Source organism: Neovison vison, chromosome 3 (assembly GCF_020171115.1).
Source record: "Neovison vison isolate M4711 chromosome 3, ASM_NN_V1, whole genome shotgun sequence".
In the NCBI taxonomy this organism is placed as follows: Eukaryota; Metazoa; Chordata; class Mammalia; order Carnivora; family Mustelidae; genus Neogale; species Neogale vison.
In genome coordinates this window covers 129,034,228-129,058,585 of record NC_058093.1, presented here as the reverse complement: position 1 = coordinate 129,058,585, position 24,358 = coordinate 129,034,228, and the positions used below count along the sequence as shown (strand labels likewise).

At 42.3% G+C, this 24,358-nt stretch overlaps 1 protein-coding gene across 5 annotated transcripts in view; it reads right to left on the bottom strand.

Annotated features, from left to right (window-relative positions):
- NETO1 (neuropilin and tolloid like 1) overlaps positions 1–14,565 on the bottom strand; it is a 125,500-nt gene extending 110,935 nt beyond the window's left edge. For all 5 annotated transcript variants that reach the window (XR_006383876.1, XM_044242817.1, XM_044242816.1 and 2 more), the window contains exons 1-4: positions 14,280–14,565; positions 12,261–12,314; positions 11,890–12,027; positions 5,447–5,695 (exon numbers count right to left, since the gene is read on the bottom strand). Coding sequence is in view for 4 of the 5 variants with exons in the window: in XM_044242817.1 (XP_044098752.1) it covers positions 5,447–5,695; positions 11,890–12,027; positions 12,261–12,314; positions 14,280–14,307 (469 nt within the window). In the remaining variant the exon portion in view is untranslated. The remainder of the gene's footprint in view (positions 1–5,446; positions 5,696–11,889; positions 12,028–12,260; positions 12,315–14,279) is intronic.
- Between the last annotated feature and the right edge of the window lie 9,793 nt (positions 14,566–24,358).

Genomic DNA, 24,358 nt, shown 5'->3' with positions numbered 1-24,358 from the left:
AGATAGATGTATGCATTTTTTTTTCTTTCCTACCAGAGCAGATATCACAACTCTGGTTATGAAGAGAAGCATGTATAGGAACTTTCGATAGGGTGAATACTCGCACATGCATTCACATTTCAAATACAAAGAAGAAAAGCACTGTGTGGGATAATTAAAATAGCATAGAGTCCACGACAATATTTTACCTAAATAATACATTTCATTTAATATGCATAGAAATCTTTTTAAAACACTTGATTTAAATCACTGTGGTGTATCACTTCCACTGCCTTTGATGTCAATCAGCTTGGAGTCTAAGAGGAAGCTAAGAATTGGGCAGAAGGTTCCTGAAACACTTTGAGCTCTCAGATGAAAGGTACTGTTTAAGTACAAAGTATCATAATAATCTCAATATATTTAACAACTCCACTCACGTGCATGGGGACAACTGACTCTGCCTCACCTATTTGGTATTTTGAGGCACAACCCTTAAGTTGAATTTCTCTAATAGGGTATATATAACATTGTTTCATAAAACTAATTCAGAAAAAGAAATCATCGAAAGAGGAAGATCATAAACATTATATGTGGGTGATAAGCAGAAAATGCCTCTACTAGGAAAAAAATGCACAAGACTAACAAAAGATACTTGTTCCTAAAGAGACTAAAAGGATTACTTTCCCCAAGAGTAGAGTATCCTAGATGTTTGTCTTCCTTAATATTGAATAAAGCCCCTCGTAATGCCACTGGGCTGGGGGCACAGCATATGTTACATGTTTTCTCCTTCACTTATATTTTCCAGTGGTAAAGAAAATTGAGGCATATAGGGATCCGGCTGTAGGGGAGAATTATTTTCAATTTGAAAAACATTCTCAGTTTGAGTAAAAAATAAAATGTGGATTGTAGACAAATGGTATTCTTCTGCTCCAAAATTCGTTTAAAGATTACTGACTAAAGTATTTCTCTTTTTTGATTTTTTAAATCTTAAAGACTTCTATTTACATAAGTCATACCAAAAATGTAGTATCCTTTTCAAAAATGAAAGTATTACTGATAATGTTAATACCTTGTCACCATGTCCCCATATGGTTCCCTTCAATTCCTCCTCATTCTCCACTAACCCCTACCTAGCTAGGGCAACCGTTGTTCATTTTTCTGCAATATATTTGATTTAAATCTTTCCTTCTTTTTGTTTACATTGTTTATTTTTATTATTTTGAGTTAGCCTATTTTCTTTTATTTTTGTTTATTTTTTATTGTGTTATCTTAATTGCCATACAATACATCATTGGTTTTTGATGCAGTGTTCCAAGATTCATCATTTACGTATAACACCCAGTGCTCCATGCAATACATGCCCTCACTTTTTTAAAGATAAAAAACGGTGGGGGGGGGGCCTGGGTGGCTCAGTGGGTTAAAGCCTCTGTCTTCAGCTCAGGCCATGGCCTCAAGGTCCTGGGATCGAGCCCCACATCAGGCTCTCTGCTCAGCAGGGAGCCTGCTTCCCTTCCTCTCTCTCTGTCTGCCTTTCCACCTACTTGTGATCTCTGTCTGTCAAATAAATAAAAATCTTAAAAAAAAAAAGATAAAAAAAAGTCCTATGAAGATTAGAAAACAGTATCATTTTACTACAATGAGCATTTTCTTATGTTTTCTCATTAACTGTGGGCTCCCAAATTGTCCATCATGTAACGTTTAACATTTTTGGTGATTCTGAATTCATCCCTCTTCTCTGAAGCGGGAGCACATTGCTGAGGAGCGCTCACAACACAACTGTGTTTACAAAGGAAGAAGAGAGGTTTCCTTACAGATCACCCTGGGGCCTCCCACCAGGCCTCTGGGTCCCCTGGTCCCTCTTCAGACCCCACCCTTTCCCTTTGCTTCTGCAGATTCCAAGGCAAGACCCCGCCAACCGCTGAGTCCTGCTCAACCTCACAATTCTTACACATGCCTGACTACAGCCCTGGGTGATTCACTGGCGCACTGTGGGCCCGGGCACTGACACAGTATGCAAAGATAAGCAGAATCCATGAAATAAAAAGTGAGGACCAGTCCAGTGTGACAGGAGAGAAAGGAGCTACCCCTTTAAGAATGCTTCCATGGCGTCTTTTCTGGCTCTGCTCTCCTACCCTACACGTCTACACAGGACCTCCAGTTCGCTAGCTCCCACTCACCATCACCCCGGAACGTGGGTGCCCAAAATGAAAAGGCTGTTTTTAAAAGTTGTGTAGGAAGAAAAGCCAAAGAGACTCAGGTATTAAAAAATAGAAACAAATTTTGAGACAAGAGTTGACCCGAATTAGTGTCCCAGTCAGGCAGGATGAAAGCAGAGAACAGGACAGAGGAATTGACCCATAGCAGTCTGAGATGTAAGAGCACCCTTGAAAAACTGGTCCAGTGCCACAGAGATGGACCATCATGAAACTTAGCTGTGTGCTAGTCAACAGGCATTCATGTAATTAAGCTTTAATATTTAGATTGTACACCCACCATGAATGTCATTATAAACCGGATACCCATGCACGTATGTTTCCTTACAAGGAAAGCTGAGCCGTGTGATTCCAAGAATTCTTACTGAAAGTGCCTGGGGGTTTATGTGTGTGTATATATGTGTGCATGTTTGTGTGTATCGATGCATACAAGTCTATAAGCATGTTCAGTCTTTTTGGCTTGGTTGATGTCATTCATTCTTAAAAGTGGGTATGTTCTCAGTATGCTGACTTTAAGTTTCTGAGACTATCAGTGAAGATCCAGGTTTCAGACTGGAGGAAGCTCACAAACATAGTAAAGACCAACGGGCCTTCCCACTGTTGTCTCTGCTTTGAGATATTTTATGGCTTCCAACGCGAATAACTACAACCCCACACAGAGGCCTGGACCCATTCAAACAAACAGGGGACAGGGAAAAGTGACATCTTACAGGTACCCGTTTTGCACATCTGCCACCTAAATCAGAGCGAGAGCAGTTGTAATTTAAAGTGTCTGGGACACTTGTTCTCCCAATAAACTACAACATGGTCCCTCTGTTCTTAAAGAACATGTGATCAAATTAATAAAAATAATAGCAACCAAGAGCTGAGATCTCATATGAAGTGAAAAATCCATAGACAGGCATTGATTGGCAAACACGCAATCTTCAAACACTCCAATGTGCTGGTCCCTATTTTATAAATTAAAATATGAGGCATAGAACATTAAGGATCATGTCCACAGTCTACAGCAAGCCAGAAATAAGAGAGCAAGTGTTGAGGCCAGATGTATTCCAAAACTAGTGTTCCTCAGAACTGCGGTGGGGTCTAGCTCTGGAAGTGACCTGGTGGGCAGGGGGCATCCCCCTCCAACGTGGGGTCCACTCGGACCACACCTAGTGACAGCATCTGGTGACAGCAACAGTGACTCGTAATTTAAATCATGAAGTTGACTTTACGAACTCGACCTTTTCAATTTCCCCACATCACCACCTGAAGCACACTCCCATATCAAAATTAAGCCCAAATTAAACTGAAGCCTGCCTGACTCCCTATTCCCTAAATGCTGTCTGAATTATTACTAATCCCTGCCCCCTTCCTCTTTCATTAACTAATTGGCTTCCTCAGTCCTGCCTCTTTATGAAATGAGTTGTAGAGGATTGTGCCACTCAGGCAATGGCCTCGAGCCATGGAACATCAATGTCCGCAGTCATGGAAGTTTTACAAGTCTCTCTCTCTCTCTTATGGTCGTCCTCTTCCTCTGTACGCCCAGCCTACACCTCCCCGTGCCCTTATTTTACTCTAGTTTATCTAAATGGAAACAGGAGCCTCTCTCAATCCATAACTCATCCTCAGTTTCATGCCATCATTTCCTCAGGTTTCCTTCTGATTCAGTAGTTCCTGGCAAAAAGATCTCCCTTCATATACAGATATAGTAAAGTGACTCTAAAGAAACAAGGCGCAAAGAACAGGGACCAGAGTGGCTTTTTCACACCTTGAGAGACCACACTGAGCTCCAACATTTATGTTCTCTCTGGCAGAGCTAGAAACGTGGACAGCAACGCTTATGTTGATAACATTGACCCTACAACTTTATGCAACCTCAATTTTAAATCTTAGACATTATCGCCATGATTTCCAATCTCAGAGTGAAGACATAACTTATAAAGGCCTAGAACTATCTTTAGGTCATGCTTATACTCGAAATTATCAGTCAAGAAAAAAAAAAACACATTTCCGTGTATAACTCTAGCAACTAATAAAGTAATCTCAATGTTTGCAGTTTTTCAGAATACATCAGGTTAGTTTAATCACCAATATGAAATAACCATGCCTTCTGTGAAAAATCCAATATTAACAAAACATAATTAAAATCACAATACCTCTTAGTAATACTGTGAAAACATTCCTAATGTTTAAGGTTAATACATATGATAGATTAATATATGACTTATTTAATGTAAACCATGATATTGTAACTAAAGTCCTCATTAATCTTATATTATTATTATTTTTTTAAATTTCAGTGCTTGAACTGAGCAGCTAAGCCCTGCTCTTATATTACCTCTATAACATGTAATAGAAACTTCAACAAATTTTACATATCCTACAATTTCATCTTCTGTCTGTTATAACCTTAGTAAAGCAATATATACAGACTGGAAAAATATGTAATTACGTATAAATAACATGGTTTATGTAAAGTTGAGTCATCTTTCCATTAAAAAAAAAATGACTTCACTTCATCAAATTTCAAATCGCTTCAGCCTGATGTTGCAATTTAAAATTGTGATAACCAATTTTTATTGTAACAAACAGCAACTCATCATCAAGTGAGCCAGTCGACATCATAGACCCTTTTTTTAATATTAGCAAGTTAAAAGGAAAATTGACATAGAAAGCATAATTGTGTAATGACAAATAATGTCTGTAGACTTTGCAAATGAATATTTGGCTGCTATGGGTCTCAGTTTTGCTTTCATCAGAACTCTCAGGAATTTGCATTTCTAAAAAGGGATTAGACTGCTTTATAGGAAGATCCTGTTTGCTTTAAAAATCATGATTTTCAGAACAAAAGAATATTTTATTCAAGTTCTCCAAAGATCATTTTGATGGATACATTTTACAATATTACAATTGCCTTTTCAAGTTTATAGGGATTCAATATATACTATAATTAGTTTCTTTATTACAGACCGCCTCTCAAATTACACATTTCAGCATAATGGAAGTCCATTTAATTAACTGTACTCCTGATGATCATGAAGACCCCTGAGTCATTACACTCACCTCTAGTGGAGGCTAAATTTTAAGGAAAATTTATTTTGCTTTCAGAATTTATGAAATGAAAAGAGAAAGCACTATAGATGTGATTTTAAATAGAGCTAGACACTTACTTGAGAAAATAATAACTTGTCTTAGAAAAGTTCTTCTACTATGACAACAGACAACTAAGGAAGAAAAAACATGGGAAAATAAACCAAACCCTCACTTACCAGGTGTGAAATTGTATCGAGCTGAAAATCCCATAGATTCCAGCTCTCCATCAGCAAAAAATTTAATCCATAGAAATCTTCCACTGGATTTTATTACAGGTGGATTTTGTTGTCCACAAAAACGTCCAATTATTGGAGAAAATCCAAAAGGTCCATCCCGAACTTCAATGTGATCAAATTTGCACTCCCAAGACGGTTCAATAGAGTACTTTTCATCAAAGTAGAGTTCAATGCACTGTCTTGGGGCAGCTGAAAAAAAGGAAAGACTATGTCCAGAAGGCCGTTCTTCAATCTTTAGGTAGATATTTGTAATTCTACTTCAGGGTGTACCTGTACATCTATCAAACTTTGAGAATGACGTGCGTAGAAGAGCAAAGCAAGTCTGTAATACAGAGCATTCTAAGGGATAACATTTCCACAAGAATGTCTCGGGGATGCTCCTTAAAACTGGGGATGTTGCACAAAAGATTATTCAGATATAAAATGACTGTTTCAATGTCAAACACAGACCTCATAAATCACAGAATTTTTTGTGAAAGACCACTAAAGTCAGGTTTAGAAAGTAGAAAGACATCTTTCTGTCACTTTGCTCATATCTTCATATCTTCTTAGGTGCCCAGTTTTAAGATCAAAAGCCACGTACGAGTTGTTAAGCATAGAGTTACCCAAACATTCGAAGACTCCCAGTCAGATGTCTTGATTAGACCCAAGTGCATATACAAGGGTATTAAGAAGAATTTTTCTAGTACACAAATCTCACCACGTCACCCTCAGGTTTAAACTTAGCAACTCTCAATCACCTACAGAAAAGGGATCAATGCACTTGACACTGCAGGACCCTTGAGGGTCTCCTACTACTCAAACTTCCAGGGTCTACCTATTCCAAACACAGCCTAAGTTCTGGCCACTGCAGAAACACTGTTTTCTAATGCAGTGTGCTCTTTGGGGCTCTCATGTATTTTAGCACTTTCTGGAGTATCTACCTCCAATTTGCTGACTCCTGTTTATGCAGGAAAACCTTGTTTATAAGAACCACCCATCTGAATCTACTAACTAAGGAAAAATATATTCACCTTCTTAATTCAGCACTCAGCATAGTACTTTGTCATTGAGTATTTCTCAAAAAAAAAAAAAAAGAAAGAAAGAAAGAAAGAAAAAAGTCTCTGTTGGGTGACTAGTAAATGAGGTTATCATAAATGTGTTTCAGAGCTCGGTACAGCATCAGGAAGAGCCTCAGAGGGCTCGCAGCTCTACAGACCTCCACATTGGATGCACTTACTAGCGTCCTGCCATTTCTCCCTTGTCCTGTCCAAAACAGCTCAAAATCCTGGCACTCCAGACTGGTATTCAGCCAGGATACCCCAGAATAGCCATAACAGTTGTCAAAATATCTGTACACATTTATCCTAGTTAGTAAACAGCTGTTGCCTTGAGTCCTTTGAGTGCTCTCCTGCCGTGTGGCCCTCCTCAGGGACCAACACCCTCCAGAAACTTGTAAGTTATGACCCGGTACAGCACGGCCTGCTCCCCATGTGGTCAGTATTCATTCTGAATGACTGCTGTCCACACCACACCAGTTCTTAAATGTGTATTAAATATCACCCTTGATGGCTTTAAAACAAAAGCCTTGCATGCCTGGATGTCAAAATTTTAGAGGGAATTGAGATACATGATGAATTGGAAATTAGAGACATACAGAATAATCGAAGCTCATTTGGTTTAAGGTCAATGCATGTGACAAGACTATTTTAGGGAATATTTTTAATCTCTAAAAATGTTTCTAACTCTTTGGACATTGTAAAAGAAACATTCATTACTCTTCAAGAAAAACCAGCGATGGTTTTACCTACCACTATGGTATATTCACAAAGGTCAACAACTGTAGTATTAGCATATTGATAGATTTGATGAAGTTCCAATAATTTTTTTAAAAATATCTGTAAATTGGAAAGTATCCTAAGAAATTACTTGGAAAACCATGTGTTTTTTTTGTTTGTTTGTTTGTTTTTGTTTTTGTTTTTTTCCCCTTGAGATTATTTGTCCAGCAACAAAAAGGCAAAGGCTCAAGAAACTGGACCTACTGATGTAGTAGAATTCAGTATACCATTTGTATGCATTAGTATCTTATAGCCTGTGCCTGTTTATCTGCTCATCGGCAAGCCAGTATGATAAGTTTTATAAGGAAATAAGCTATTGGAGAATGTAGGATATTTCTTTCAGTTCTAAATAATGTATGCCTAGGGAACAATAAAGCATTGAGAACAACTGTGCTAATTTACTTAAAACTCTAGGAAGCAGCATCCATCCAGCTAGTTCTCCGTATTAGGAAAGGCATGGCCATCAAACGTGAACTCGTGCATGCATACCTTCATTTTCACTGTTGCTTAAGTGAATGAACAAACAAAACAAAGTGAATGCTTCATTGTTGCCCAGCATGGATGAACAAACCTCCCAATGTTCCTTTACAACACAAACTATCACCTTGGGCAGGCCACACTCACGTGGACAGCTCATCTATGTCTTTTGGTCAGCATGTTGAAGTTAACGACACACACTCACATACAGAATTCCACTAACTGAATTTTCAAAGGCAATAAAATAGGGTTTTATAAGTGAACATGCCATGTGGTTGTTGTAATTCAAAACAATTGATTATAGTACCTGGACGGCATTGGAAGCTCTCAAGGTTCAGCTCCTTACACTTAACGTTTTCCTTCCCTTCGAATCTCTCAATTCACAGTTGCCTTTCACGTTTCTCTAAGTCATCTGGTATCTGATTCTAACGTTCCTTTATGAGAGGTCTTACCCTCCTAACCTGTCCATGGGGACACTGAAGACACTGAGTACCTTCACCTGAAAACTGCACATAGATACAGAACATTGCCCCCTCTTTGAAGGAGTTTTAGGACAACCTGAAACCATGAAAGGGATCTCCCTTTCTGTGACCTCCACTGTTCATCAGAACCTGTCCTACCTCAAGAAACTTGACCAATGATTTAGATCATTCTTAGATTTTACATTCACCTTTTTCTACAGAAGAGGCTACTCTTTTCAGAATTAAACATGACAATTTGCACCCCTGAAAGCAGAAAAGACGAAAAGACAAAGAAAGTGACTGCCTTCCACAGTGGGTCCATCAACACCCACCCCCCACGCCTCCCCCCACAGTGAGTCAGTTCCCACCTCCACTGGGGCAATGAGTGCACACGTCCTAAAGTTACTATCAGCTTCTCAGTGGCCTCATGCAATAGATGTGTTTGCTGTTACCTTACTTGTCTTTGCTGTAATAGTTGGCATTTTGGCTACTCCCTTCCTGCTGAAATGTCACCTCCAGTGTGTGCTAGGGCATCTTTTACCTGATCTCTAGTCCACCCCTGTGGTTTGTCCTTCACTGTCCCTGTTATCTTCTCCTTACTCTCCCATCCCTTACCTACTGTTTTGCAGAAACCCATTTTATGTCTTCTTTCCACTATTTCTAGACCAGAGTTCTGGGTACCACTGGCATCCCAATGGATGTATATATTACAATATAATGATGCCTGCAGCTCCATCAAAGACAAATTAAACCAGACTTCTTGGGGACAGACCCAGGGATCTGTATTTTTTGAAAGATTTATAAAATAGTGCTCCAAATATTCTCTCTGAATAATTTTATTCATACCAAGAGCCTCAACAACAATTCATATTTATAACCTATAAATATCTATTTTCAGCCCAGAGCTCTCCAGTGAGCTAAAGACTCAACATATCCAATTTCTTTACACAACATCTCTATAAACACCAAAGCGGAATTCATTATTTTTCCTTTAAACCCTATTTCTCCACCCATATTCTTTACCTGGCATGGAAATTCCATTTATATGGGCGCCTGGGTGGCTCAGTGGGTTAAAGCCTCTGCCTTCGGCTCGAGTTGTGATCCCAGGCTCCTGGGATCAAGCCCCACGTGGGGCTCTCTGCTCAGCGGGGAGCCTGCTTCCTCCTCTCTCTCTCTCTCTCTGCCTGCCTCTCTGCCTACTTGTGATCTCTGTCTGTCAAATAAATAAATAAAATCTTTAAAAAAAAAAAAAGAAATTCCATTTATATGTCACGAAGAATCATGTCGGGATTTCCTATCTCTCCTGCCTACATCCAGGCACTCGTGACTCAGTTTCCTAAAGACCTCTTATCTCTCCTTCTGACCCACAGCCAATGTTATTAGTGTTGTTCAGGCTCTTACTATACTAGACCTTACTCGTAAGAGCTATGGCTTATGTGGTCCTTCACAATAGTTTCTGCTTACTACTTTTCCTTCCGTCACCTCACCAAAATATCAGCTTATTATTTTTCCACTTAAATTATTTCAGTGGCACCCCATCGTCGATGATACCAAGTTCAAACTTTCACAGCTGGACCAGACGGAATACCAGTTCTCCTTTATCTGAGACGGTCGACCTCTTGAGCTTCCTTGCTTCTCCCTCTCCTCACACCATGCAGAAGCTAAACCTGGGTCCAGATCACACCATATCTTGAGCTTTTGCACAGGCCATTCTGAACAGAGAATTATCTCCCTGAAGTTTTTAAAAAACTGAGTGAAAGCATCTCCTCCTTCTCGTAGGTTCCTCTTGTCTCTGCTCCAAACACTGCTAATTTGGGGGTCCCTTTAGACTGTTTACTGAATGGGGCATAGTCCCCAGACCACATTTTAAGTTCCATAGGCAAGTACCATGGTTGTTTTATTAAAAGCTCTCTAAACTATACCTAGAAGAGTGGCTATTCCTTAGTAATTGTTCAATAAATATTGGTTAAATAAATGTATGGAAGAAAACAATGGCTAGTATGAAGTATTTCAAAAAGAGTGCAGAAGTATGATTAATAGTAACAGGAAGTTCTACTGATGTCTCAACTTTATGTTTAGTCCTTGACATAACTAGGAATAAATGTAGATATGTGCATGATGTGAGAATAAAATGCTAGTGATGCTTTTCAATTCTAAATAACAATAAACAAGGAAGCACAATTAATATACAAAGATCTGCTTCTGAATTAATCCTTCAAAAGAGAGAACTAATTGATTTTATTCTCTTTAGTAGTTCTAAGTTTAAAATTACTGTTGCTTCAAAACACAAATCAGGTGAGTTTAAGCAAGACATTTAACCTCCCTGTGTCTGTTCCCTTGTCATAAAATGAGGACAACAAAAAGTACCTACCACCTATGTTTAAATGTTTTAATATACATTAAGTTCTTTGAATGTTTTATGTATATACATACAGATATATATATATATATATATATATATATATATATGACATAGATAACATTAACTTGGTGAAGAGAACAACTAAGTTTAACCCAGAATTTCCATATTTCAATTTCTTTTTCTATCAATCACATGAGGAATAAAACTGCAGAGCTCAGATTTCTGTTTTCTCTTTTTATTATCAGAGTTTATGCTTTTTTTCCTCCTTCTTATAGTGCAGTATATCTTTGCTAAAAGTTCACCCTCAAACACAGAAAGGAGAGAAGTAATATCCTTAGCTTAAAAGTTATAAAAAGAAAAAAAAATCATTGCTAAACAGGAATTCTTGAAATCAGTTAAACAGAAAGCCTTTTCCTTTCCAAGATCTACCAAATGAACATGCCCCTCATTTAGATATAAACACTGAATATACACTGTCTTTTTCATTAAGATGGCCCAATCTGTCTATGTGTGTGGGGTATGGAGAAGGGTTGCAGGTTTGGGGCTTTTAGGTATTAACACTTATAATATTGAAATCTTCATCAGTAGATGAAATGATCATTCATTTTAGAAAGCTGTTACTTAATCTAGTGCTATCTACAAGGATAATGGAAATTGGAAACGTTCAAAGGGAAATGAATCTCTTTCTCGGAACTATTTATCTTTTGAGTTAGGAAAGAAAATGATGAAAAGAAGCATCATAATTTGGAATTCTGACTTTGGCATTAAAGGATGATAATGCCACTTGTTAACATAAATTAAGGCAACTATCATTCAGACTATTTGGAAATGATTATAGATTGATTTTTGACATTAATATCTATTTTTGTACTTTATATTATTAAAGAAAAATAACAAATGTATAGGCTTTTCTACTAGCTGGTAACCAATAAAATACTTGTCTCTAAAATTGTTACACATTAGGTAATATTATCCCAACTATGTGTCCATTCCAATTAATTAAGAGTTCTAAATCAACTCTTAACTCAAAATAAACTGTTTGCTTTTATTTGTCAGAATTTACTTACTCAAAACCCATTGCTAATTATTTCAGTAATTAGTTTGATCCCAAATTTTAGTTATTTGATACACTAAGAGGTATTTCTGTGTATGGTCTCCAAAACCAATTTTTTAATATATACGCATATTTTAATATATACGCAAAATCATAGTGATGGCCAGGTTCGGCTTGGAGCTCTCTCCAGCCCTGGCTGTCTCGCCCCTTACCTTCTATGATGTAGATGCACTCTCTGTCAGGAGGGTACTTGCTGGGGTAGTTGGGAGAGGTAAAGATACCTCCCTCTGCATGTTTTGTCCAAGTTCCACACTGCACTGACTTCTGAGTTTCCGAGGTGGCTTGCTTTTCTGTAAAAAATAAAAACAAGTACCATCATCCAATTTTCTATAAGACTAAAAATAGAGAGGACATTCTTATAATATCCATTAGTAAATTAATTTTGAAATGTCGTCTTAGTCAAAATCAATCAATTATACACACTATAAAATGTTCAGATATTCTGGGATATTAAGAATATGGGGAAAATAGGAAAATGTAAATAATTAGAGGTCTTCCACTGCATTTTCCCAAAGAAACACACCTGTTCCTTTCTTGGTTGCCCCAGACAAATGGAAGATGATTAAACTTGCTACAACTGAAACAGAAAAGAAAAATTAGAAAGAGATCATATTAATATACACCGAAATGATCACATTCTATAACAACATAAAGATAATATCAAAGCAGATTCACTGTATTATTGTTAACCGTTCCGTTAACTCAGAAGGTGCCAAAACTGGTTAAAAATGTACAAATCAGGAAAATTTAGAAGTCCCTTCAGGAAGGAATGCAAGTTAAGGATGAATGATTCCCAAAAGGTGCAAATGTGAACCTCAAGACTTCAGAGGTAATGCTGTAATTTACCAAAGCACATTCCAGTAGGATTTCAGGATCTGTATTGTTTCCAACTGCCCACAGGGAATGGCTTTGCTAGCAAAGAAGAGGAAGAGTGAACCAAACTAAAGGCAGAAAAGGCAAACAGTGAGGAAGGGCTCTGTGACTGACCCCAAGGCACTGCCAGTGTTGATGTATTTGAGAAAACAAATACTAGGGCAAATCCTATGGTAGGTGGGGGAGGGGAACAGGAGAAAAACAGATAAATGTGGATTGAGGGCATTAAGCAGTTTTACAAAAATGTTTCTTATGAAAAAGTACTATACCAACCAAGTAACCCCTGTCCTCACCACTTCCTAAGCTATGCAGTTAATTTCTCCTAACCTTAACCTTGACTTAATATTCAGTATTACCCAGAAATGAGCATTTTACTGAGCCAGTTTTTCAGTATCAAAAAAAGACCCCGATCTCTAACAAGAGTGAATCCGCAAAGACCATTGCAACCCAAACTTCTGCTTGACTTTTGTACCTTGATTTACACACCATGTTTATAGAACCTGAAACTACAAGAGTAATGAAACAATCTAGTCTTCATAATGACTGGTTTTTCCTCTTCTACTTTATCTCTGATATTTATTTTGTTGCCTATTCCCTAAAAGCTCTAACTTCGATTGGGTATATCATCACATTTCCACTTAAAATTAACTTGGGAAAGGGAAGGCATAATTTGCGATGATTTCCTCAACCGAAGCTCAAGGCAGGAGCTTATAGATTTATGCTTTTAGGTTATTCCAGGAAGAGAACGTGGGCTTTTATACTGGCATTTGAGAGAGTGTACCAGTTATATTACTTCCTAATCCTGCCTGATCATTCGCTTAGCTTAAAACATTAACTGTTGTCGTCTGTGTCTAAACAGAAAAAAGAAATCTTATTTTAATTTGCCGGGATTCTAGACACACACAAACACACAGGTGCACGGCCATCAATACCAGGACGTACTCGCGGTGCTGTCTTTACTCTGCTTTCCCTGTTTTGATGGAATCACACGGTGGAACAAGTACTATGACTAACACATCCACAAAGCCGGTCTTTTAACTGCGTGGCACAGGATTAACACTGGAATCCTAGCTTTTTAATGTGGATTTCCACCACACATTTTCTTACACTGCCTTTTACTTGATGACTTCTGAAGCCATTTTCCTCTCAACCGCATGCGCTCCCGCACACCCATAACGCAACACTAAAGGTCTCTGGGCCACAGAGTTGAGGTTGGCCCGCGCCCTCCCCACGAGCGTTGCGTTCAGGTGCGCCCTAAACTCCCTCCTGGAGAGAAAATAGGAGCCCGCGGAAGCCCCCGGAAAAGGGCCATTCCCTGCAGCCCACAGACTGCCGGCCCCGCGCTCTCCTCCTTTCCACCTGCGCCCTCACCGGGCCCCCTCCCGGGCGCTCCCGCACGTGCTCGCCTCCGCCCCCAGGACGTCCCTGCAGACGGAAAGGATGCTGTCCCCCGCGGCTTCGGAGCCCCAGAGACCACGGAGCGGGCGCCGCCCCCACGCCTCGCCTGATTATGCTGCAGCCCAGAAAGTTTACAGGTGCCCGGAATCGCGGGGACTGCGGGGTCCGGTTGGAGCGCGGCGGCGAGGCTTTCCCCCGCGCGTTCGGCCACGAGGGAGGAGGGAGGGAGGAGGGACCGCAAGTGGACCCGCGCGGCGGGAAAGGTACTCACTGTGAAACAAACTGCGTCCATAGATCATGTCTGTGCGTTACACCAGAGGCTCCGATCTCCACTAATTCCATTTAGAGCCGGGAAGACTTCCAGTGGTGGGGAGAGGACGGAGTCGGGGGGTTTAAATGTGCAAACCAAGAACCAAATGTAGGGGGGAGATAGCGGGGGGAAAGAGCGATCCGAGCCCACACAGCAGCAAGATCCGAATTCCGGCGTCCTCCGCCCCTGGCTCGCGCTCGCTCGCGCTCGCTCTCTCACCGCCGCGAAGCCAGCATCCCCACCATGACGCTCGCATCACACCCGGGCGCCGATCGCCACCAGCAGCACCGCCGGCGGCAGCACCCTCCTTCTTTGCATCATCGCCGCCGCCGCAGCTGTCAGGAGGACGCGCGGGCAGTCTGCGCGCGGGCGGCGGCGGGCGCGGGGCGAGCCCCGGGGCGCCCGGACCGGGGCCGGGGCCGGGGCTGGCGGCGGGCGCGGCGAGGCGGGGGCCAGTCCAGACCGACGGCAGCGACGGGGCGGGCGGGCGGCGGCGGCGGCTGGGGCTCGCTCAGTCCCCAGTTTCGTACACCACGAGCAGCAGGTCGGAGCAGCCTCTCCGGGAGGATGTCCAGCGGCAGCCCTCCTCTCTCCAGCCCTTGGGGATCTTCCGCTGAGGCATTGGAGACAGGAGGAAGGGGTCCGTCATCGGCTCGCCGGGCTCCGCGCCACCTCTGCGATCTTGCGGAAAGACGAGCGGGTGGGTGGGCGTCTGGGAGGAGGGCGTGAGGGTGGCGGAGGGAAACGGGGGTGGCCTAGGGGGCGGGGAAGGGAGGGAGGGGGAAGGAGCAGGAAGATGGCAGAGTTACCAAGTGGGCGCCTGAGTCATAGCCGTGGGCTGCGCGACCCTCCAGGAAGCCCGGAGCCGGGGCGAAATCGGGCCGCGCGGCGCGGCCGGCGCCCCCGGGGCTGGTGCGCGGCGGATTGGGGCGGCGGCGGCGGCTGCAAGGACATCACACCCGCTCGGATCCTGGGGGAGGGGGGAAGGGGGAGGGGGTGAGGACCAGGCTGGGATCCGTCACTCGGCCAGCCCGGGCTGAGGGGACCCGAAGGGAGCAGGCAAATCCGGAGCTGGACCCAGATGCCCGATAAAAAGCGAGCAAGGGGGAGGGTCCATCGCGTGACAATTCCCTTCGGGTTCAGTGTTCACTTTTCACGGGTTAGAGATTGCGGTTGATGTGTCTCCCACCCCTTATACTGCATCTGTCCAGAGGAAGCGGTTTGTCGCTCTCCTCGGGGCTCGTGGGGGGAGGTTCGCCGTTGACGGCGCTCTCGGGCTGGGAGGCGAGGCAGGGGCGCGCCGGAGGGAGAGGCAGCGGCAAAAGTTTCGCGGTTAATAGGCCGGCCTGATGCGGAGGTCGCCCCCACCAAAGTGCTTCTGCGAACACTCTCTCAACCTCGCCCAGATATTTAAAAGCCCCAGGGCAAACACAGAACACCTCCCGCCCCACCTCGACGCGCGCCGACACGCGCGGGCGCAGCGCGTTGAACTCAGGAGGGGGCGGGGGAGAGTTGCTGGGAAACGGCCCGGAAAAGCCCCGCGTGCACAATGCGAATACACGATCGCGGAGGCAGAGTGAACGGCGGGCCGCCGGGCTGAGGCCCGGAGCGCGCGGGGGTGAGGGGGAGTCCCTCCCCGGCCGCTGCAGCAGCGCCTCCTCCCCGCCGGCCCCGTCCCGCCCTCCCCGGCCGCTGCGGACCGCCCGCGCCACCACCGCCGCCGCCGGCAGGACCTCGCCGCCACCCCGAAGCCCGCTACCCCCGGCCACCGCCTCAGTGGTCCTGGACCCCAGGACTGCTCCCCCACCCCACTTCCCGAGCGCGGCCTGGGGCTCGGGTTGGGACCATGGCGGTGATTATTTGGGGGTAGGGAGGACTCAGGAGGCGGTCAGCGGAGAGGCGCGGTGCGGAGGCGCGGTGCGGCGACGCGGGGGACCACCTCCGAAGGCGGAGGAGAGAGGACAGGGCCGTGAGAGGGACGATAAGCGTTAGCGCCGGGCTGCGGCCGCCGCCGGGCTCCGGGCCTGGCCTCCCCCTCGCGGCACCTGCTGCTGCGGCGCGGGGCGGCCCACGTGGGGACGTGCGTCCGGGTGGCCGCGCTAGCGCGCTGCGGGCCTTCCCCTGGCACCGCGGCCGCGAGAGGGTGGAGGGCTCCTGCCCGCCACGTGACAAGAGGGACAATAAGGCGACCCCCAAGGCCGGGGCGGGGGTATTCCCGAGTCCAAACACTACCTCCGAGTCTCCTTCCCCTGAGCTTTTGGTTTCTGGATTCGAGGCAGCTGCAAGTCCTCGAGGTGGGTAAAAGTGACCAGGTAGAGGGTAGAGAGGGGTGCGTGTGTGTGTGTGTGTGTGTGTGTGTGTGTTTACATCCATTTAATGAACGGGGTGGTGGGGGGAGTAGATGGGGCAGGAGGAAACCAAGAGCCAGAGGAACAGACAGACTGCGCACCGACTGAGAGCTAACTCCACCTGATGGGAGCCAGAGTGAGGAGCTAGGAGCGCAAGGAAATATCAAGGGACGGGTGGGTGGATGGAAAGCCAGGAGGAGCGCCCCCAGAAAACCGGTGTATATCTGGCCAGGTTTGTACCTGTAAAAGGGTCAGGAGGAGAAATAAGCAGAAGGTCCCTTGGGAGTCGTAGGACCCACACGTGATTCTTGTCCCAGCATGGGTGTTGGGAGTGGATGGGAGTGGAGTTGAGGAAGAAATGCCCCAATTGCAAAAAAGCAGGAGTGACCAGAGGGTGGTTAGCAGACCTTTAAAGTGGCTAGTAGATGTGTGAATAGGTGACAAAGACACAGGTCCCCAAGGTGGGAGGGATGGTCATCAAAAGATGTTCAGCCCCAATGTTGATTGTGGAATGTTGAAACTTTTAAAACTGGATGGTAATTAGGTTTTACATCCCAGAAAATATGTCTTCTTTAGGAAAATGATAAAACCATTCAACAGTAACAATGTTAAAAAATATCTTAGTGAAATTACATTTCTCAGTTGCCATTTGAACATAAGAGAATACAAACTTGGACTTCGATAAATCCACCCACTCAAGTATGTGTAACCTGTTTCCTCGTCTTTGCCTAGGTCAGTTTTTCCCAACACACAGATTGTGTTACTGGGCCAAGGAAGTGGCCATTCCTAAATTTTGCTACAAAAGTGGTTCTTGCAGGAAATACAGGAAGGAAATCCCAGAAGGAAAAAAGGAGAGGGTGATAAAAACTTTTTATCCATTTCTCACTCCTCCACAATAACCTAGTGGTTCCATATGTCTGTGTTGGAAGTCAAATTTTCAGACATAGTGGCCTCTTTGATTTATGAACCCCAGAGCTCTCCTAGGCAGTGTTTGGGCCTGAGAGGTGACATTTCTGCTCAGACCTCAGTACTGAGGGCAGAAACGTGCCTGTCCTGGACCAGGTCTTCTGCTCACTCACTCAGAGACCTGAGGCCGACGGATGATGTGGTTTTGCACTATTGCCCAATCTTCCTGGGCTGTGGCTGCAACTTTTCCTTGAAAATTCTATTCATTTTCCTACACAGGCGTGCAGAAATACTTTAAACTACCCACCACATTCTGCTGTCTTGGCCAACTGCCTTTTCACTTTTGAGTTTAGAACCACCACTTGCTGAGTAATGCTACCTCCCTAATGGGAACCCACAAGATTTTTCTGTCTGAGAAAAACCAACATATGGGAAAAGTTCAGCTTCTCCAAGGAAGGTTATGCATACATATGGTCAGGTTTCAAGACTTGATGGTTTTGAAAGGGAGTGGTTATAAACTGATAGCTTTGTAAACTCAATGTGCTATCCCAGAAGATGGTGCCTGTCACAGCTCTTCAAAATTAGCACTGAAGTAGATACTACTTATAGAAAAAATGCAGACTGCATAATTCTGGAACCCAGTTAAGGTAACATTGGTTTCCTTACATTGTATCTTATAACGATAAATGTTAAGAAAGATTCCCAAAACCCTTAAAAGAATTGGTGTAGGACGCTTGCTCTTCTGATTCAAAAGCAAGTAGTATTTGTCTGAGGCTCATAGCTCTGTATAAAATATTAGAGAGCTTCAGATCCTCTAGGACTCTTTCATGAACTTATCTGCAGTATGGCATCCTCAAAGTTGTTTTTCTAGGACCATAACGGATGATGTTATGATGTTATGTAGTGCTTCTGACACTCTATATTAAATAAACATTTTAAATAATTATTTTCATTTACTTGCATAGTTACATAAAGTTATTTTTCCATTTTATTAACTCATCAATCTACACATCATGGTATTAGTTTATCAAAAACAATTATAAATAAATGCTGCCAAATATCAAAACATCTTTAAAAATTATCTCCAATTCTCTACCATGAAACTTGAGCGAACATGGGAAGCCACTTACCTTCAACAATCTGTAAATATATTGGGGCAGAGTAGAAAATCTTCATGATGCAGAAGATAGTTAAAATCATTGAAATCTTACATTTCAACTGGCCAGGATACCTTATGAACATGACAGAGAAATAAAACATGGAGTTTTTTAGAAGTATGAATACATGGTATTGTTAGATATTGCAGGGATATTAGCCTCTTGTGGGCAAGAATTTTCAAGAACACATTATTCCACCTGTTGTCATCAGTACTTACAGATGTGCAGTCATTGTCCACAATGTTTCATATCCCGTGATGGTTGTGCTCCAGGAACAATGTATGATTATCTCTGTTTGGGGAAATGAGATAAGTAAAAATAACTCCATGATCGACCTGTCTATGGGAAAATTTAGAAAAGCTTTAGCGTACTTGTGATTAATATTTAGTTGACAGTGGCTTATAAAGATAACATCAGGATTTTTTAAATAGTCACCACCCTAGGGCTTGAAGTATTAAAAAAAAAAAAAAGTCACCAGCCTAATTAATAGCTAGTATTCTGTAAATCAGCATAGACAAAAGGAATATCTAGAAGATATATCCTGACATGGGAAGGTACACTGTTCTGCCTAAAGGATCTGCCTCTGTACTGACTTAGGCCACAGCAACCACTCACTGTGATTTTGGGGAAAAAACAATCACTAGTTGAAGAAGGAATCTAATCACATTTAGTAAGTATAAGTTAAGCTGAAAAAACAAATGAAATGTATACATTTCATGACAATATGTCCTTTAAGAGATACAAAGTTTCACTTAAAGTTGCTAAACCACATATGTGACTATTGTTTGCATCAGGTATCACTTTTTATGCTTTATTATAAAAGTTAACAGCATCATCCAAATTGTCTTCCTTTACATCGTTAGGGCATGTCATACTATGATTATGATTTATTGGGTGCTAAGTAAATGATTTAGAAAACAGCAAAAGCTAGGATGTGCTTATTGAAAATAAGGCTAAATGTTGGGCTGGGACAGGACTTATGTCTGACTCATGAAATAATTCTAAAGAATGAACAAGCTGTGGTGTATGGAAATGAATGTTGAATGAAAATAATGTTTTTTTTAAATACATATAATAGCAAATTCATGTATCTATTCTTTTCTTGGCTGTCCATTCTCTTTAATATTCAATATGTATCAAGAAACATCCTCAAAGTTCTCAGTTCCTTTTGCAAGACAAGAAAAATGTAAAATGGCCCTTTCCCCTTTCCCCCCACACCCGTTTTAGCACCAAGGTGCAAAAAAAAAAAAAAAAAAAAAAAAAAAAGGGAAGAAAATACAATTTCAGAAGGGAGTGATCCTGCAGCAAAATTTTTGCCAGGCTGTTATGGTTATGATGATTTTAAAACATCAAGGGAAAAATGCTATTGATGCTTTTTGTAAATGTACCATTTTAAACAGTAGTCTGCAAATAGTTTTGTAATTGACATACATAGTTAATTTCTCAATATATGTAGCTTGGAAATAAAGGATTTGTTGTAGTTATGAGTGGCTCTGCACAGTGCACCCTCCTGTGGCAATTATAGTTCCTTCTAAAAGGATGCTCTCCAACTGAGTAGAAGGAGAGAAGAGGTTGTTGGAAATGATATAAAGCATTAACCTTCTGAGGGGCACTCTGAAAGCTGTCTTAACACAGTCCTTTGTACAGGATGCGCCTTTATCAAGGAAACAGACAGGTAAGGAATGCGACGGACCCACAAGAACTATCGGATATGCATAAGATACAAATTTGAATCTTCTATTAAAAAGATGTTTGTTTTCAGGTTTTTCTTAGAGACTGCAAGCTGGATGGCATGTTTGGTTATTACAGGAACCCATCCCACAAGGTGAGGGTATGAGAACTGAGTAACATCAGAATTAGCATCTGAGGGCATCTAAGTTAAAATCATCTTAATTCATAATTTAAAAGCACGAGTTCTCTTGCTCAAAGGTTGTAAGTTGCTGCTTTTGAGGTATGTATTGTATTAAGTCTAATTCTTAATAATCTTTACTTCTCTGAAAAATCCTGATTGGACCACAATTAACTAACCTTCTCAATGTCAGCAGCCTTTTTAATTTAATCAAATGTTTGATCACATTCTCTTTGATCACTACAATCTCCACCATCCTCCACTGCGCTGAGACACGATGTAGGAAATAGCCACACTTCTACACCATTTTCACCAGCAGTTTACATCTCTGCCAATACTGTTATGACACCAGTTTTGACTGTTGGGGACACACGGTAGAGTTAGACTTGTTGACGCTTCTCACCTCACTTCTATGTGCGTGTGAGTTGGCAATACTTGACCTTCGCCCATTTTATCATTTTAAGAATGAAGAAAATGAGGCCAAAGGAAGTGCAGTAATTTCCACAGTGTTACTTTATTTGTAACATAGTAACTGTTGGATTCCAGATCTTCCAACTCACAGCTGAAAACAAACACAAACCTTGCTGTTCAACTTGAATGTATTTCCTTGAGCTCAAAGGAAAACCCAATGTTTTCTGCCATTGTTCCACTTACTTTTGGTTAGAGTGTGTATGCTTCTAGAACTGCCGCTGTGGAGTGTAAGTGTCCATGAAGGTTAGTATTAAAAAAAACAAAAACAAACAAACAAACAAACAAAAGCCAAAGAGCAATTAAAGAAAACAGTAGGTGAATGTAGGGGGGGGAAAAAAAAAGCTTAGGGAAGAGAAAGGCCTTGGTACATAGAAGGTTTAAGTGGGTAATGGCAGCGATCATTGTGCTGTTGTTAAAGTCTTGCTAGAATAAATAAATAACTGTATGCTCGTTCATATAGAAACACATGTACAACATAAGGAGAAAGCAGGTGGATACACATTACATATAACCAAGCTGAATAACATCACCTGTTGGAAGAAAGGACAATTCCTTAATAAGCTTTTTACATTGTTTAAATGTGATGTGTACAAGTTGAGAAGATTGGAGTCAGGAATTTCTTGTGAGAATGCCAGCTCTGTCAGTTCGTAAACACATAAAAATTACTTAAGCTCTCTTAGCCTATTTCTCTCACCTGTAAGACTGAATAGTGATATACAGAGTTATTTAATGATGAAATGGATTTACATCTAAGTCACTGTGCACACTGACAGGCATGTGTAAATAAATATTGCTACTTTTATTAACACAGTGATGAAAACTACCTATTTTCGTGTCTTGGTAGATGGAAGCAATTTCATAAAAACCTAAGTACCTGGATACTATATATGCCCAAAATTATTTCTGTATCTCTCTGTATTATATATGCATTTATATCTCTAGCTCTATCAATTCCTAGAATATAGTTCTATCATTAAGACATCTGTGGTTTTACTGTTTAATGTAACAATGCTGATTCACGGCTGAGCTGAGAAAAGTTGTCCTATATCACGGCCATGCTCGTAACAATACAAATAGTGTCAGATGCTCTTCGAGAAATCAAACATGCTAGTGTCCTGAGATGAGAAAACTGGGGCTTGCAGCAAAGACACAACAGGCTAGAGGTGAGAGGAGGGGTTGCTGAGGGAGAGTTTGTGTGTTTTGTTTTGTTTTATTATTTATTTACTTGAGAAAGAGAGAGAAAACAAGGGCAGGGGCAGAGGGAGAAGGAGAGAACCCCCAAGCAGACTCCCCACTGAGCATGGAGCCAACAAGGGACTTGATCCCAGGACCCTGGAATCATGACCTGAGCTGAAATCAAGAGTGGGACGCTTAACTGACTGGGTGACGCAGACACACTTGAGAGTTTGCATTAATGCTGTAAATATATGCTTGCATTGCTCTGGAAGCTTGTTAGTATCCTTTTAAAATGTTGTGGGTTTCCTGTAGATCTTATTAGAGGGGCTCTGCTCCCTCAGATAAAAACTACACCCGTTAATCTCCTTGAGAGATCTCTCTCAGCTTTGGGCTAACCAGGAGGCACGTGGAACAATGCCTGCAGGGTCTTCTCTTGTCCTATTGATCTAGTTGAGAGGATGCACAAGACTCACATGAGACTCTTGACACATTTTATTCTCTTCGAATTATTAACCAAGGTTCTTAAACTTCAACCTTGTTTTGAACTTCCTCTCCAGCCCCCTTTTACTGGCTATGCCCCTGGCTGACTTTTTTCTAAACCATTTCTTAAATTTTAGAATACTTTGCTATCTGGAAAGACTGAGAATGACAAAAAGGTTTTTTTTTTTTTTGTTTTTTTTTTAACATAGCTAGTTCTGATTCCTTTCTATTTCCTCTAAATTCTGCTCCAAAGATGAACAGTTCCATCTGTAGCTGTTCCCTCTCAACTTGTGTCTTACCGCACCCAACTCTAAGAAACCTGCTGGCATGTTCTCAGGAAGCTCCTTAGCTAAATCCTTTCTATCACTAGGTATATTTTCTATTTTCTACATTAACGCAGGTGACAGTCGTGTTATACTTTCTATCACAACACAATAGCTGCCAACTTTTCTCCTGCCTCTGACAACAGTTTACACGTTGTCTTTTCAGCTCCTACACACAGTTTCCTTGGGGTCCTAAGGCCTCTGACTTCTAGAAGCTCAGTCCCAAAGACACCACCATCTGTTTTAGCCTTTTCTCACAGCAGCACCTTCTCCCTTCGAAGTACTCATTCTGTGCTGTGTAACAAAGTGCCCCAAGGCTTCATTTGAAAACAGACTCTCAGGAAGAGTGTGAAAGGGTGGCTTGGTGCTGCCCCATGAAGTTGGTATCAGCCAAAGTAACCAGAACTGAGGCTCAACTTCCAGAAAACGCCCTTATTTGCAGTTCCAATCCCTCGACGCTCTTCTCTCTCCCTCTCCTCAACGATGTGCCCTCCAGTGTTTCCACATGGCTGGGGCTTCTCACACTGGTCCTCTCAAGACTACCTGCACGTCTCCCAGTGCTTTCTGACTCAACAGGGAATGCAAACTGCAGGCCTGGTGAAATGGACGCCTCAAGTGGCACATTATCATTTCTGTCATGTTCTGTTGGTCAAAGGAATACAAAATACAGGGTCCACTCAGTTTCCAGGAGATCGAGAATTAGGATCCACCTCACAGCAGGGGAATGACATGGTAGCATTGCAGAAGAACATGTGGCATTAGAGATATGATGACAACCATCTTTGGAAATACAATCTTCTGTACCTGCCCCATTGCCATCCTTGGGCTAGAATGCATCTGGGTGAGCAATAAATATCCAGGGAGACCAGGAGTGTAGCTATAGCGGGGAGCCATTGAAATAGTGAAGTTACCAGCATCCTCTCACTTAATCCATATCCACTCCTTCTCGGATCAAATATTTACTAAAGGTGTTGGAAGCCCGGGAACAAGAGTAGTAGTACCTGGGGCAGTGTTATTATGAGGTGCACAGAGGATGGGGAAATCAAGATGAAAACACTAGCGCTTTCCTATCCGAGACATACTCCAAACTGAGGTGGAGAAGAGCAAATAGGGCTTGAACTGTTGCTTTTCCTTTACATAAGCATCCTATCAAGGCATCTGCTAGTCCCAAGAGAATAACAGATGACTTTGTACAAGCACTCTGAAAGGAGGACAAGGCATAATACCTATATAAGCATAAGAAAAAAATACTCACCGTAAAAGAAGGCTATTGAAAACTTTAAGAAGTTACAAATGTGTAGTAGAGGCTTGTCATCCATGGTTACAATAA